The sequence below is a fragment of the Cygnus atratus genome, chromosome 8 (assembly GCF_013377495.2).
Source record: "Cygnus atratus isolate AKBS03 ecotype Queensland, Australia chromosome 8, CAtr_DNAZoo_HiC_assembly, whole genome shotgun sequence".
Taxonomy (NCBI): Eukaryota; Metazoa; Chordata; class Aves; order Anseriformes; family Anatidae; genus Cygnus; species Cygnus atratus.
This window is the reverse complement of record NC_066369.1, coordinates 10,942,313-10,954,956: the sequence shown is the minus strand read 5'-3', so window position 1 is coordinate 10,954,956 and position 12,644 is coordinate 10,942,313. Positions and strand designations below refer to the sequence as shown.

Genomic DNA, 12,644 nt, shown 5'->3' with positions numbered 1-12,644 from the left:
AAGAGCGTGTGGTTTTGGTCATGTGCGAGTTGTTGTCAGCACAAATCTGCGACCTGCTTGCGGGGACAGGGCATGGGGGAGCAATATGGAAATGGGTATGAGCTCAGGATGTGTCTGTAGTGAGGTGTGCATTTCCCAGCTGCTGGAGTGTGGTGCGCAGGGGATGGGTTTGGGGCACCTCAGTGCTCTCCCCAGAGGAATGGAGATTTTAATCCAAGACATCAAGCTGGGTTTGGAGAGAAAAAGGCCTCTCGTCTCCATGACAATGAACCAAGGTTGCACTGGTGCATCCTCAGCTCCGGCAGGGGTTAGAGAGCGAAGAGGGAGCGAGGCTGTCGGGAGCAAGGGGCGGCTGCGGTGAGGGCAGGGGGCACCGTGAGGGTTTGTCCTGGGCTCCTGGTGTATGATCAGCATCCTCATGTAGCCTCGTGGGCGCTCTGAGCTGCTCTTTTGGGTATGGAGATAGCCACATGGCTAGAGACGGCCTTTGGTGAGAAAAAGACTTCCCTGTGTGTGCAGGCTGGTGTTGTGACCAGCACGTTTCTCCTTGAGCTTAAAGTCACGTAGTACGTTTCCTTAGTCCTTGTTTCTTAATGGTTTGTGATTTTTGGGATGCAGGTATCAAAGTGGAAGCTGGTCCTGGCCATCTCTATCATTGTCCTAAATATCCCTGTGATTTCGGGTATGGTGGTGGTGGTGGTTTTGGACATGCTTCTAGAGAGGCAGACAGGGCTTCAGCATCTCCAGGTGGCTTGAAACTCTCCAGGTGCAGGGGCTGTGGGGACAGGCTGCAGTGAGGTAACACACTGCCTTGTGGAGGATGAAGTCCCAGCAGTGTCGGGTGACTTTTGCATTCCTTATGCCACATCTGGGGTGGCCGCGGGGACACCCGGCCGTGCCCCGGCCCCCCCCGGTGCTTGCCCCCACCAGGACCGTATGGGGCAGCCCTTCCCGCGCCCGCTGAATTGGATGCAGTTGTCTAGGGCTCTTCCCAGGCGCCGGCTGGCATTTCCACTGTTTGTTTATTGCTGATAGGGTTTGTATTGGGGAAGGATGCGCGTGGGTGGGTGGCCTAATTGGCAATGGAGATGCTCTCGTGGCGTGCCAGCTACCTAGGGAAAAGCACGGCTGCTCAGCTCCCGAGGGGCTGGGCGAGCTGGGTTTTGCCATGGGTGCAAGGCCACCAATGGGGCCGTGGTGTCCCCAGCACCTCTGTGGGTTCAGGACCCCCGTGGCAGTGAGGCTGGCTGTCCTCTCGCTGAGCCAGTGGAGAAGCGCGAGGCGCGGTGCTTCTGCATGCACGCACCGTGCGTCCTTGAGCGAAGGTGTGCGAGGGCTCCTTGCCTCGCTCTGCTTGCTGAGGTTTTGTTTTTTAATGCTTCTCACCCTTCTGTTGTGCTGGAGGAGAGCACCGGGCTCTGCTCCAGGAGGCAAAGGTGACCTCTCTGTCACCGTGTCCTGCAGCCGGGGTCCAGCCGCATCCCCCTGCGCTGGGCTGAGCGGGGAGGAGGAGGTCAGGTTGGGGACGAGCTCCATGGAAACATCTCCATGGGAAAGAAATGTTTCCTGGTGTAATAGCGCTGCTCTGGGGGAAGGAAAAAAGGCTGTGTGTGGCCAGCTGAAAACACAGTCGCTCTGCTAACTCAGGGCGCTGTGCTCGGCAGCGAGTCCTGGTAGCCCACATGCTCGGTCCCATCTGCTATTGTAGGGGAAAAGCAGGCAGGAGTCTCTTCTCTGGCCTCTGCCCTCCTGCTTACCATGACTTCGGCTGAGACAGGGTTACAGCAATCCTGCTGTGCATTGGCCAACCCCAAAAAATCATCTGCGTGACCCACGGCAAGGAGCAGAAACCTGCGACCTGCACCGACTAATGACGAGGTCCCATTGGGGCTCCCAGCCTCCTCCTCCTCTTGCTTCATCTCGCAACTATTTTCACCGAGGAACCAACCAGACACCCCAGGCAGGTCCTGAGTGCCAAGAGGCTGCAGGAGGACATTTGTTTAATGTGCCACCATCAGAAGAAGTTCGCCGGAGCCCAGATTTAGCAATCTCCTGGTTGCGATGCGCATCTCTCCCAACAGTCAGTTCCCCAACTGTTAGGCTGAGGCATGACCTCCGTGATGTAAACAGCCTGGATCCATCTGCTCCCGAGCACAATGTATGTGGGAGAGGAAAAGAAATGATTTCCATCCTAGCGAGGCTCCTCAGTTCTCTCTCTAAATACGCACACATGTGCTGGAATTGCATGCAAGGCTATTAAGAGGAGATGGAGTCGCTCCAGGCAGGGGCTTGGAGAGCAAGTTCTTCTGGGGCTTTGGCATTTATTACTGTGTCTATTAACTTTTCCCCTCTATGGGTGCAATTACGGATCAATTAATTCTAACTGAAAGCAGAAAGGGAAAAAAAAAAAAAAAAGAAAAAAATTGGCCCCATTCCGCTTTGAGAACATTTTGCAGGTATAGAGCCCAAGGAGATATGACTGCTCAGCTTTTAAAGCTACACAGCTCCTGAAATAATCCTGGCAGAAGAGCTGAAGCAAGCAGGGATGGAGCACCAGACGAAATGCCCTGCTTTCTGCCACATCTCAGACTGTGGATCAGGAGCTCAGGAAGAGTGAGGCTCACAGCAAGTCGTGTGTCCCGGGGCTGGGGTCAGCCTCGAGCCAGGGGGATGCAAAATCTTCACATGCCCCGTGCTGGAGATTTGCAGAGGTCTGCAAATTTGTGGAGTTTTTTTTTTGTTTGTTTGTTTTCCTCGGTTGTTTTCCATGCAAACCAATTTGGATCCATGTGTTCGGGCTGCATCTCCAGCGTGGCAGCACTCCGAAGCAGCAGAGACCTGGTGGGAGCAGTGGTGCTGGCCTGGTGTGGTGGCACCTCGTGGTCTGCAGCAGTAGCATGGATGGGGACAGTGACCGATCCAGGGAGGCTCTGTGGTAGTGCCAACGAGAGGTCCTCTGGGAGCCGACGGCAGAGCAAGAAGCTGAGCACGATGGCAGGAAAAATGAGATCCATCTGCCTTGTACCAAACAAGAGAGTAATTTAAACCCTGCTAATTGCTTCCACTCATCCTGGTGATGTTAAGTCTTTTCTCCCTTTAAGTCTTTTCTGCCCCCCACCCCCAGCTCTTGCACTAAGCCTTTGAAAGAAACGACTAATGTTATAATTAAAGGATCAATTTGGCAAGATTTCTTTGTCTTAAGATCTTCTTTCTTTCAGGTTGGGTTAGCGCTGCGCTCCCGGTCTCCGGAGAGCATTCTTCAGCTCCTCCAGGAGCCTTCTGTACCATCTCTGAAATCTTTTCACTTGGCTTAATTTGAATTTTTTTCCTCTCCAATTTTGAGGCATAACAAACGATGAATAAGATTAAGTTTTAGCAATTAATAATAAGGGCGTTGAAGGAACGAGCGCACGTTTTTGACGGAGGCAGGGTTGGGTTTTTTTATTTTTTGCCAGCTCCGCGCAAAACCCGGGCCCCGTGTTCGAGCTGGATCAGGTGTTTCAAAGCCAAGCACTGGGAAGAGAGGATCAGTGCCTGGGAGGTGGGTGGTTTGTGGAGGGGAAAGCAGGGAGAAACACTGCCACAGCATGGGAAGGCTGGTGGGGACGTTGGCAGTGACAGCAGGATGCCACCACGTGTGCCCGGGAACTGGTGCGTTGGATGCGTGGCGCTCCCCGTTGATTTCTCCTTGGGAATTATCCACCAGCATGTCTCAGCCATGTCGCGTTTGCTGGGCTCTGTGCCTTCTTGATGATCTGCTCTGTGGGCTCCCTGTAGGCTGGGGGGGAAAGGTTGGGGTTTGATGCTCTTCACAAAGCACTCAGTGGAAAGCTCACGTTGTTTTTGGAGTTTTGTTCCAGATCTCCCTTAGTTTCAGTCGTCCTGGTTGGCAATAGCTGTAGGAGTTTGACTTGGTAGATGGGTCAGGTGGATGGCTGGACCCGATGATCCCAAAGGTCCTTCCCAACCCAGGTGATTCCATGACTGTGTGATGATCCCAGAGGTCCTTTCCGACCTAGGTGATTCTATGACTTATGCGATGATCCCAAAGGTCTTTCCCAACCCGGGTGATTCTACGACTCTGGCTTTGGAAAGGTGCCGACCCACGGTGACCAACACCACGTTACAAAGGGGTGCTTGGTGCTGGTGTTGGGTGGGTTGGGCAGGATCCCCCGAATGAATCACTTCATGTTGCCAGCTCTCTGCCCATCGTAGGAGGCTGTTTGTTTGTTTTGCAGCGGCAGAGTGACATACCTAGCGGATGCGTTGTGGGTTTCGCACTCGATCCATTGTGTTTGCTTTGAAGCCGTCAATTAGAGCGCTCCGAAGTTCCTGGGAAGTTAGCGCGATGAAATGTTGGAAATCGGTGATGGCTTTGTGCTGCAGCTCACTCGCAGTACTGGTCCCACACCTTCCGTTTGCTGTCACGTGCAAAGGGGGGACAAAAACCTCCCTGTTTACAGAGACGAAATCTGGGGAGAGGATGGGAGGAGCGATGTTCTCCCCGTGCGGTCTGAACCGGGGGCAGTGATTGCTGGCAGAGCCTGGGGCACTCGAAGCAGCGCTGCCTGCACCAGTGCTGCCCTGACTGCAGCGGAACAAAGCCCCGAGCTTCCACCTCTGCTGCTCTCGTTGGGGCTGCCAGACGCTCCTGGCAGCAAGGGCTGACCCTGCTATGCTGCTTCTGAAGCCTCCCCCTCCGAGCAGGGAGGACGGAGCTGCGAACCCCCGCACCGTCACCTCGGGACAAACATTGGAGCTGCCACTCGGCGGCTGGCTCCCTTTTCCATGTGCTATTTACCCTCTTTGACTTGTTTTCCTCCGTTTCAAAACAACGAGCTCTGCAAGCTCTCGGCTGCTCTTTTCTCTCGGGTCACGGAGTGCTGGTTGCTCCTGGAGAGCGAGCGCCGCGTGTGCGCAGAGGTGCTGAGCTGCCCGGGGCTGGTCCCCCCGTGAAGTGCAGGGCACCTGCAGACAGAGACATCGTCAGGGGACTTTGCAGTGACACACAGCTGATGCCTGGCCCCGATCCCAAACGATGGTGGAGCTTGCTCTGGGATGGATGAGAGCTTGTTGACTGGAGCCAACTGCAGACAAGAAATTGCTGGGGAGAGGAGGGGAGGTATTTAATGTGCTCAGTGGGCTGCCTTCCCCACCAGCAGGCGCAGTGTGAGCCTCTCCCATGTTTCTCACTGCTCTGAGCACCTCGAACACAGCGGGGGCTGCACTGAGATGCTGCTGCTGTAGCTGGGAGGTTAGGAACGACTCCACTTTGCACCACTTCAGCCGTGGGGATCCGTGGGTTTTGTGAGTTTAGATCCAAAGACTGCAGCCTGTACCTCAAAAGGAAACCTGAAGCTGGAAAAGCCCGGCTGGCTCGGACGGAGGGGCTGTGCTGTTGGCCCCAACCGTTCTATGTGGCCATGCCATCCTGGTGTCTCCATTGCCACTCTGGCTCGTCCCCCGGTTATTTGAACTTTTGGATTTTATCTTCAAAGCTGCCCAAAGCCCGGACCCAAGAGATCTCTGGGGTGCCTGCTCTCTTCTCCCATTGCCCATCAGCAGCAGTGCCTGTAGCAGTGTTGCTCCTTGGGAAAAGTGAGGTGTCCCATAAAATATCTGGCCAGTGGTGGCTGTGTCCCCACTGATTTTGGGCCCCACATGGAGCCACAACAGCCCACATCCCTTTGAGGGACCAGCTTATAAAAGGAGCTCTGTAGTGCTGGGAAGTTGTGACTTCTCTTCTGGATATTTCTTTTTTTTTTTTTTTTTCTTTTGGCATGGGGCATCCGTGCAAAGCAGCACGACGTGGTGTTTCTGAATCATTCCTACTGCTCAGGATCAGTCCTGCCCTAAAAGGTCCCTTGGGGACCTGGTAGAAGACTTCCAGCAGCACCCATAGGAAAATCTGCTTTAAATCACGAGCTTTCTCTCAGGGAGAACGCAACCACCAGCACCTGCTTCTCTTAAACGTTGTAAGTGCGCTCACAGGAGTACAGTCGGGGGTTTTGTACCCTCGGGGTCCCTGCTCCAGCCTTTGCTGTCACCTCGGTGCCACGACCAGACTTTCTGCCCGGTGATGCCAGCCCTGCTCCCTTCTTGCCACCTTCTGCTTAGGCTCAAGCACCGGGTTACAGGCTGCGCCGTTAGTTCAGCATGCTTATTTTGGTTCTTTTACACCTTTTGGGTAAATACCATCTGATCCTCACGAGTTGCACCCGTTTCATCGCTGTTTTCCAAACCGCCTGGTGTCCATTCTGTCCCGTAACCTTTTCTGATGCCCTCCTGGAGCGAGGGTGTTTTTCCTCAAGTCGTGGTGCTCAAAACTGGACAGGAGCCATGCGTCAAGACCTTGGAGGTGCTGAGCAGAACAGAAGTGTTACCTGATGCCGTACAGATGGTTCTCCTTGTTGTACAACCCACCACAACTGGCTTTTCCACAGCAGCATGCTGCTGCTGCCTCCTCTCCAGCACGTAAGCCAGTACTTCTCCTCTTCCCACCCCATCCTTCCTGCTGCCTCGGGTCATTTCAAAACCCTTTTGGTAGCAGGTTTGTTGGAGGTGTGTTTAATGGTGGTGAAAGGTGATGAACAGATGGCTTTGAAGATGGTTGGCTTGTTTCAAAGCATGGAAGCCACAGTGTTGGTGTGACCAGTGCTATATCCCCTCTCTGGGTTCAGAGAAGCTCCTGGAAGGATACAAGTGGGCTGCAGCACCCGTAATATTTTTTTTCTCCCCCTTAGTTTTTTGTTCTTTTTTTTTTTTTCCCCAAAAAGGGGCACTTTTGTGGATGCTTTCGCGTGTTTTCTTCAATTAAGACTGGATTTGGGTCCTGCAGAGCAGTGATGCTGAAGCAGTATCGCCGTGAGGGCGCAGGAGCCTGGGGCAGGAGGCTGCTGAGCGTGGCTGTGCCCCCGGGGTCTCCTGCTGGGATGCTCTCGCCCTGCGTCAGGGGAATGCCAGGGCTCTAAAGAGGAATTTTCCTCCCTGGGAGGAATGAACCATCTGCTCCCATCGCCTCGGAAGGCTGGGCACGGTGTCTGGATGGTTCCTTGCCTGCAGGAGAATGATGGCACGCTGCTCGCTGAGTTCCCTCTGCCACCTCCATCCCTCGGTGCCTGCTTTTGGCATTACCCAAGGGCACGGTCACGACCACACCAGGTCCAACACATCTCGGCACAGGCTTTTCCATGGAGGAAGAAGAGGAGACTGGAGGCTGGGACCTCTACATCAGGCTCTCTGTGCGTGCTTTCACCCTGCTTTTACAGATTTGGAGAGCCCCTGCTGGCCTGAGGAGGGATGCCCTGCTCAAATTGGTGAGCCAGAGCCCCATGCAGAGCCGAGCGGTGCCGTCCCGTGAGCCGTGACCCGCACACATCGGGGAGCAGCATCCTCCCGGGGGGCCAGCCCCGTGCCAGGAGCGTTCCCAGGCGGCTGCCAGTCAGCGCGGCCGGCCCCGTGCTCGCACCGCAGCGCTATCTCTACCCGCTGCTGCAAATTGGCTCTGAGCAATCCTTGATCTGTCAGCATCGCCTACCCACTCTCAGATGTCACCAGCCCCCGCTGCTGCCCCGCTCGGTAACGTGTCTCTCTGAGATGTAATAATTCATTAAGTTGAGTTTAACTTTTTTTTTTTCCTTATTCCTCCTCTCTGCCCCCCTTCCGCCTCCTAATGGACAAAAGCAATTAGGCTCCATTAGGGAGCAGCAGTGTGGGAAGCGGCTCCCTCGGAGATGCTGCAGCAGCAGAAGGGACCGCGGTGTCCCCGTGTGCGTGGCACCAGCTTCTTGCAAACTAGGACTCCACGAGCAAGCACTTGGACATGGGGAAGTGGCATTGCCTGCTTCTGGCACCCCCCAGCTCCAAGGGACAAAGGACACCCAAGGGACAAAGGACACTGAGGGACAAAGGCAGTGTCCCCGCTGGCTCTGGCTGCGAATGGCAGCTCCTCGCTTCTTGGCACCTTGAGTTTGCTGCTGTGCAGAAAGCGGCGTGGGGGATGAAGCCAAAATCATCCTGCCTTTCCTCCGCGCCAGGCGAGGAGCGTTTTTCACATGCCGTGCCCAAACCGGCGAGCGCCTTTCCCCGCCGGCTGTGGGAGGTCTCCTCCTCGCTCTCCCCCCGCCCTCCTTCCCTCCGCTTAGGCTGCTTTTTTCTCTTCCTTCCCTTTTGTTCTCTTCCCCCTTCCCTGCCCTAGGAAGAAAGTCTCATTTCAGTCTGAAAGCCAGAGCTGGAGGGGGAGAGGCATTTGATGCTTAATGCCGGAGCGGCAGGAAACTTCACCTTCCTGGGGTGGAATTAAAAATGCTTGAATTGTCTGGGGATCTTAAACAAGAGATGCAGGGAACATTCAGGGCTTTTCACACAAACACGCGCGCGCACATGCAAAAGCCCACACAGCATTAAGGGTGTAATAGCTCAGCTGGGGTAATGCACTTGAACTCCCTCTGCAGCAGACAGACCAATTCTTTCGCTTCTTTTGAGTATTTGGAGGCTGGAGGTTGCTGCTGCTGCTCTCTGGGGAGAGAGATGCTCGCCTTGAACGAGAGCGGTGCTGTTTGTTCTTCCCAATCCTGCTGCTCATCAGGGCACGGTGGGGCAGGGGGGCTCGGTGCAGGGCCCATCCCGATGATGCTTGTGCAAGAAAGGGTGTGCTGGGGGATGTCTGGAGTCAGGGATGCTTCTTGTGTGCGAACATGGCCAGCAGTAGAGGTGGAATGTGTGGGTCGAGATGCCCCAGGTGTTTGGGGTGTGCGAGCACAGGTGTGGGACCTCCTCGAAGTCATCTTCCATATAACACTGGGTGCTGGTGTGAGGATGCCGTGTGTGAGGCTGCCTGCTTTGCCACATCTGCGTTTCAAGCCAAATATTTCAATTTCTTGGAAATTCCCCTGCCTCCTTCCCCGTGCTCTGTGCCCTGCCCTGTGCGAGAGGAGCTGAGGGCACTGCTCCCCTGCCCTCTTTGCTCATCCCGTGAATCTCCCGAGTAAATCCCCCATCCTGGGACTGTCTCTTCTGGCAGATTTTTGCTCATCCAGGCTCTTGGTCTCACCTTGCTTTGCTGGGTTTGGCCACAGGATGGGTGACATCAGGGGGCAGCTGGACACGAGGCGAAGCAGGGGACAAAGCCACACAGGAGGTGGCGGTGCCCGACCCGGGGGCTGCAGGGTGGCAAGGTGGAGGGGATGGGATGTCCGTGGGGCAGGAGAACCCCCTGGTTGTGCTCTCACCGCCCCCTCTGCCCTGTCCCAGGGAGTTTGCCAAAGAGCGCGAGCGCGTGGAGAACCGCCGAGCCTTCATGAAGCTGCGGCGCCAGCAGCAGATCGAGCGGGAGCTCAACGGCTACCGGGCCTGGATAGACAAAGCGGGTAAAGGCCGGGGGTCCCGGGGGTGGTGGTGGTGAGAGTGGCTGGGATGGGGACGGATCTTTGGACGTCACCCAGCGTAAGCCCAAGGCTGTCTGGGTGCTCTCATGGTGACCTTGGGCACATGGACGGGCTCAGCCCCAGCAGGAGTGATGCTCCAGCGGCTCTCCAGCCAGGCTGTGAGCAGGGGCATCCCCAGCAGCTGAAGAAACCTCGCATTTTGTGGCACAGAAATGTAATATTTGGGGCGTGAGGCATGTAGTGTCACCAGGAGAGGCAGCTGAGCCCTCATGGCTGTGAGCCTTGCTGCATGACACGTCCCTGTCTCCTGGTGCTCGCTGGAGCCTCACGCAGAGGTGGGCAGTGGGGAAGCAGAGCAGTGAGCGGTGCCAGTGGTTTTCCACCTTTTAACCTTATTTCTATTTTTATTTTTCTTCCCCTGGAGAGGTGATGGCTCTCAGGTTCCTATTGTTCCTCTAAACAAGGGTAGCACTGCTTACCTTCAGGTCTGCCTCGTGCACTGTAGTCAGCTCCCTTTCGTTTTCTGTCATGCCACTGCCTGGCCCTGGGACCCAGCTTTCCTGGCATCCACAAGACTCAGATAAAGCCCCAGCTTTTTTTTTTTTTCCTCTTTTTTTTATACTCATGAATCCATGAGTAAAGTTAGCTCATGAGTGAGTAGAGGGCAGATGTTTTGTTCCTCTGAGGAGTTAGCAGAGGGTGAGGAGCCCTTCAGAGACATAGAGGGTACGGAGAGGGGTCTCCTCCAGGAGCATAACTCAGAAAAGGGACTTTCTGTCTACAATATTCAGCTTATTTATGGAGGCTAGTTACAGAAGCCAGGCTGATCAGAAGCAATTTCTCTTTCTGATGCAATGTGCGGTAGCTGCCCCTTTCCACCCCTGAGAATTTGCTTTAGGACACTGACCCAATGCTTGATGAGAGTTTGCAACCTGTAGCAACCACCTCCAGACTGGGCAAAGTGCTTAGGTACCGGGCAGTGACGTGTGGTGTGCTCGGTCGTTGGTGGCTTGTCTCCTGATGCTGAACTGTGTGTTTTGCGTAGAGGAAGTCATGCTGGCTGAAGAGAACAAAAATTCCGGGACCTCAGCCTTAGAAGGTAAGAGAAGCCAAGTCCTGCCTGCCCTTCCTGGTGGCTGGCCACAAATGGAGGCTGAAACCCTCCTCCGTGGGTGGAGGGAGGTCTGCAGACGTGCCAGGGGGCACGTCCCATTGCCAGACCCGAATCAGCCAAGCACTGGGGTGCAGACCAATGAGAGTGTTGCTGGCAGAGCCGTGCCACCGCGGCTCCAGCACCCCTTCCTCTCCCCCTGCCAGTGCTCAGGCGAGCCACCATCAAAAGGAACCGGACGGACACCATGAACCGCGACTCCAGCGACGAGCACTGCGTCGACATCGCCTCGGTGGGCGAGCGGAGGCTGGCGCAAAGAAGACCTCTCCATCCCACCCTGGGTCGGTGCTGCTCTGAGCTTTCTTCCCCCCAGCCTGGCTCCCACGGGGCTGGGGCACCCGGTTCCTCCTCTCACCTTGGCACCTTCCCCTTTTTCCCCCTCAGGTAACCCCTTGAGCCGCTCGGGCCTGAAAGGCGCCAGGGTGGACGGTGCCTCCTATCTGCGGCACAAGGAGCGCCTCCTGCGCATCTCCGTCCGCCACATGGTGAAATCCCAGGTCTTCTACTGGATCGTCCTGAGCCTGGTAGCCCTCAACACCGCCTGCGTGGCCATTGTGCATCACAACCAGCCGGCCTGGCTCACACACTTCCTCTGTGAGTCCTTCGTGCCGGGGGCAGAGCGTGCATGGGACGGCAAAATCTCCTGCAAAATCTCGGCAGCCTTTCGTCTCCAACACGCCCTGACCGCTGGTAGCGGTCTCAGCCCCACGGGGAAACGTGGAGAAGTGTTCCTGGCCTCGTGCCCTTTGGGTCTAATGGGTTTGTCAGGCAGACTGCAGGACTCAGGTGGATTTATCCCAAAATTGTGAGCGGTGGTGATGGGGAGTTTGCTGGAGGTCCACCTCGGAGTGCCCACGAGCAATTCAGGGTCGGAGCTGGGGAGATGTGAGTGCAGGGACGGGGCTGGTGATGCTCACGGGAGGATCCTCTGGTTAAAGGAGTGGTGCAGAGCATGTCATGGAGACCCCAAACTTGATGCCAGCTACTGGGGCATCCCCCAGCCCACCCCGGGCTGTGGGACGAGGTCAGGGCTCAGAGGCAGTACGTCCACATCCAGTCTGGCAGACTGCACTGTGCTCAGCCCCCCGGCAGCTGTGTGTTGCTCCTGAGCTGCTGCAGGAGGGACACTGCTACTTTGCCATCCACGTTCACTCTTCTTCACCTTGAAAACGTCCCCGTCAAGCAGCGGGCTTGCCCAAATCTGCATTGGCACGCTCAGGCCTGCCGGGATCCCAGCACGGCACGGTGTGGGATGACAGCTGGTCGTGGTGAGAAGCAGCTTTTGGGCAAGGGGAGGAGCCAGGCTCTTGCCCGCTAATGTTGGTGAAATAGCTTGAGAAGCTTCTCCCTGGCTTGTGGCTGCTTGGCTTGATTATCGTGGCCAAGTTCCAGCCGTGCAATGATTTAGGTCCAGCTTGCTAATGTTCCCCTACAGTGCCTCGTGGTTAACATTGTGGACACCCCAACTACCACCATATAACGCTGAGGAGCTGCTCTGCTCTGTGCCAGCCCTCTCTGGCCTTCTCTAACCACTGGGACACCAGTGTACTTACCCCGAAGATTAATTTGTGGGGTTGGTGCCCTGTTGTTCACAAATTAGCTCTTGGCAGGCTTGCTTCCCAATCCCATCATCTGGCCTGAGAGCTGGGGGAAGCAGCATGCTCCTCAGTGTGTCCCACCTCTGCCGTGTGCCACTTGGGCTACTGGTGCTCCTCGATGCTCGGTGTCCCAGGGGCAGAATGTCTGGGTTTTCTCTTCCAGACTATGCAGAGTTCCTGTTTCTTGGGCTCTTCCTCCTGGAGATGTCCTTAAAGATGTATGGCATGGGGCCACGCCTGTACTTCCATTCTTCCTTCAACTGCTTCGACTGTGGGGTAGGTGGCCCCGGGGATGGGGCATGGGAAGATTTCCCGTCCGAAGCTCGTCTTTGACTCATGGCCATGTCCACTTCCCAGGTCACGGTGGGAAGCATCTTTGAAGTGGTTTGGGCCATCTTCAGACCAGGAACCTCCTTTGGGATCAGTGTCCTACGAGCCCTTCGTCTCCTACGAATATTTAAAATAACCAAGTAGGTGCCAGCCACCCAT

The 12,644-nt window shown here is 55.7% G+C and overlaps 1 protein-coding gene across 1 annotated transcript in view; it reads left to right on the top strand.

The window, feature by feature from the left end:
* The window catches only part of CACNA1E (calcium voltage-gated channel subunit alpha1 E), a 92,460-nt gene that overhangs the window by 45,401 nt on the left and 34,415 nt on the right, over positions 1 to 12,644 (top strand). Inside the window, exons 10-15 of the mRNA XM_050712143.1 lie at positions 9,253 to 9,368; positions 10,432 to 10,485; positions 10,704 to 10,838; positions 10,942 to 11,151; positions 12,319 to 12,431; positions 12,513 to 12,625. Coding sequence (XP_050568100.1) covers positions 9,253 to 9,368; positions 10,432 to 10,485; positions 10,704 to 10,838; positions 10,942 to 11,151; positions 12,319 to 12,431; positions 12,513 to 12,625 — 741 coding nt within the window. The remainder of the gene's footprint in view (positions 1 to 9,252; positions 9,369 to 10,431; positions 10,486 to 10,703; positions 10,839 to 10,941; positions 11,152 to 12,318; positions 12,432 to 12,512; positions 12,626 to 12,644) is intronic.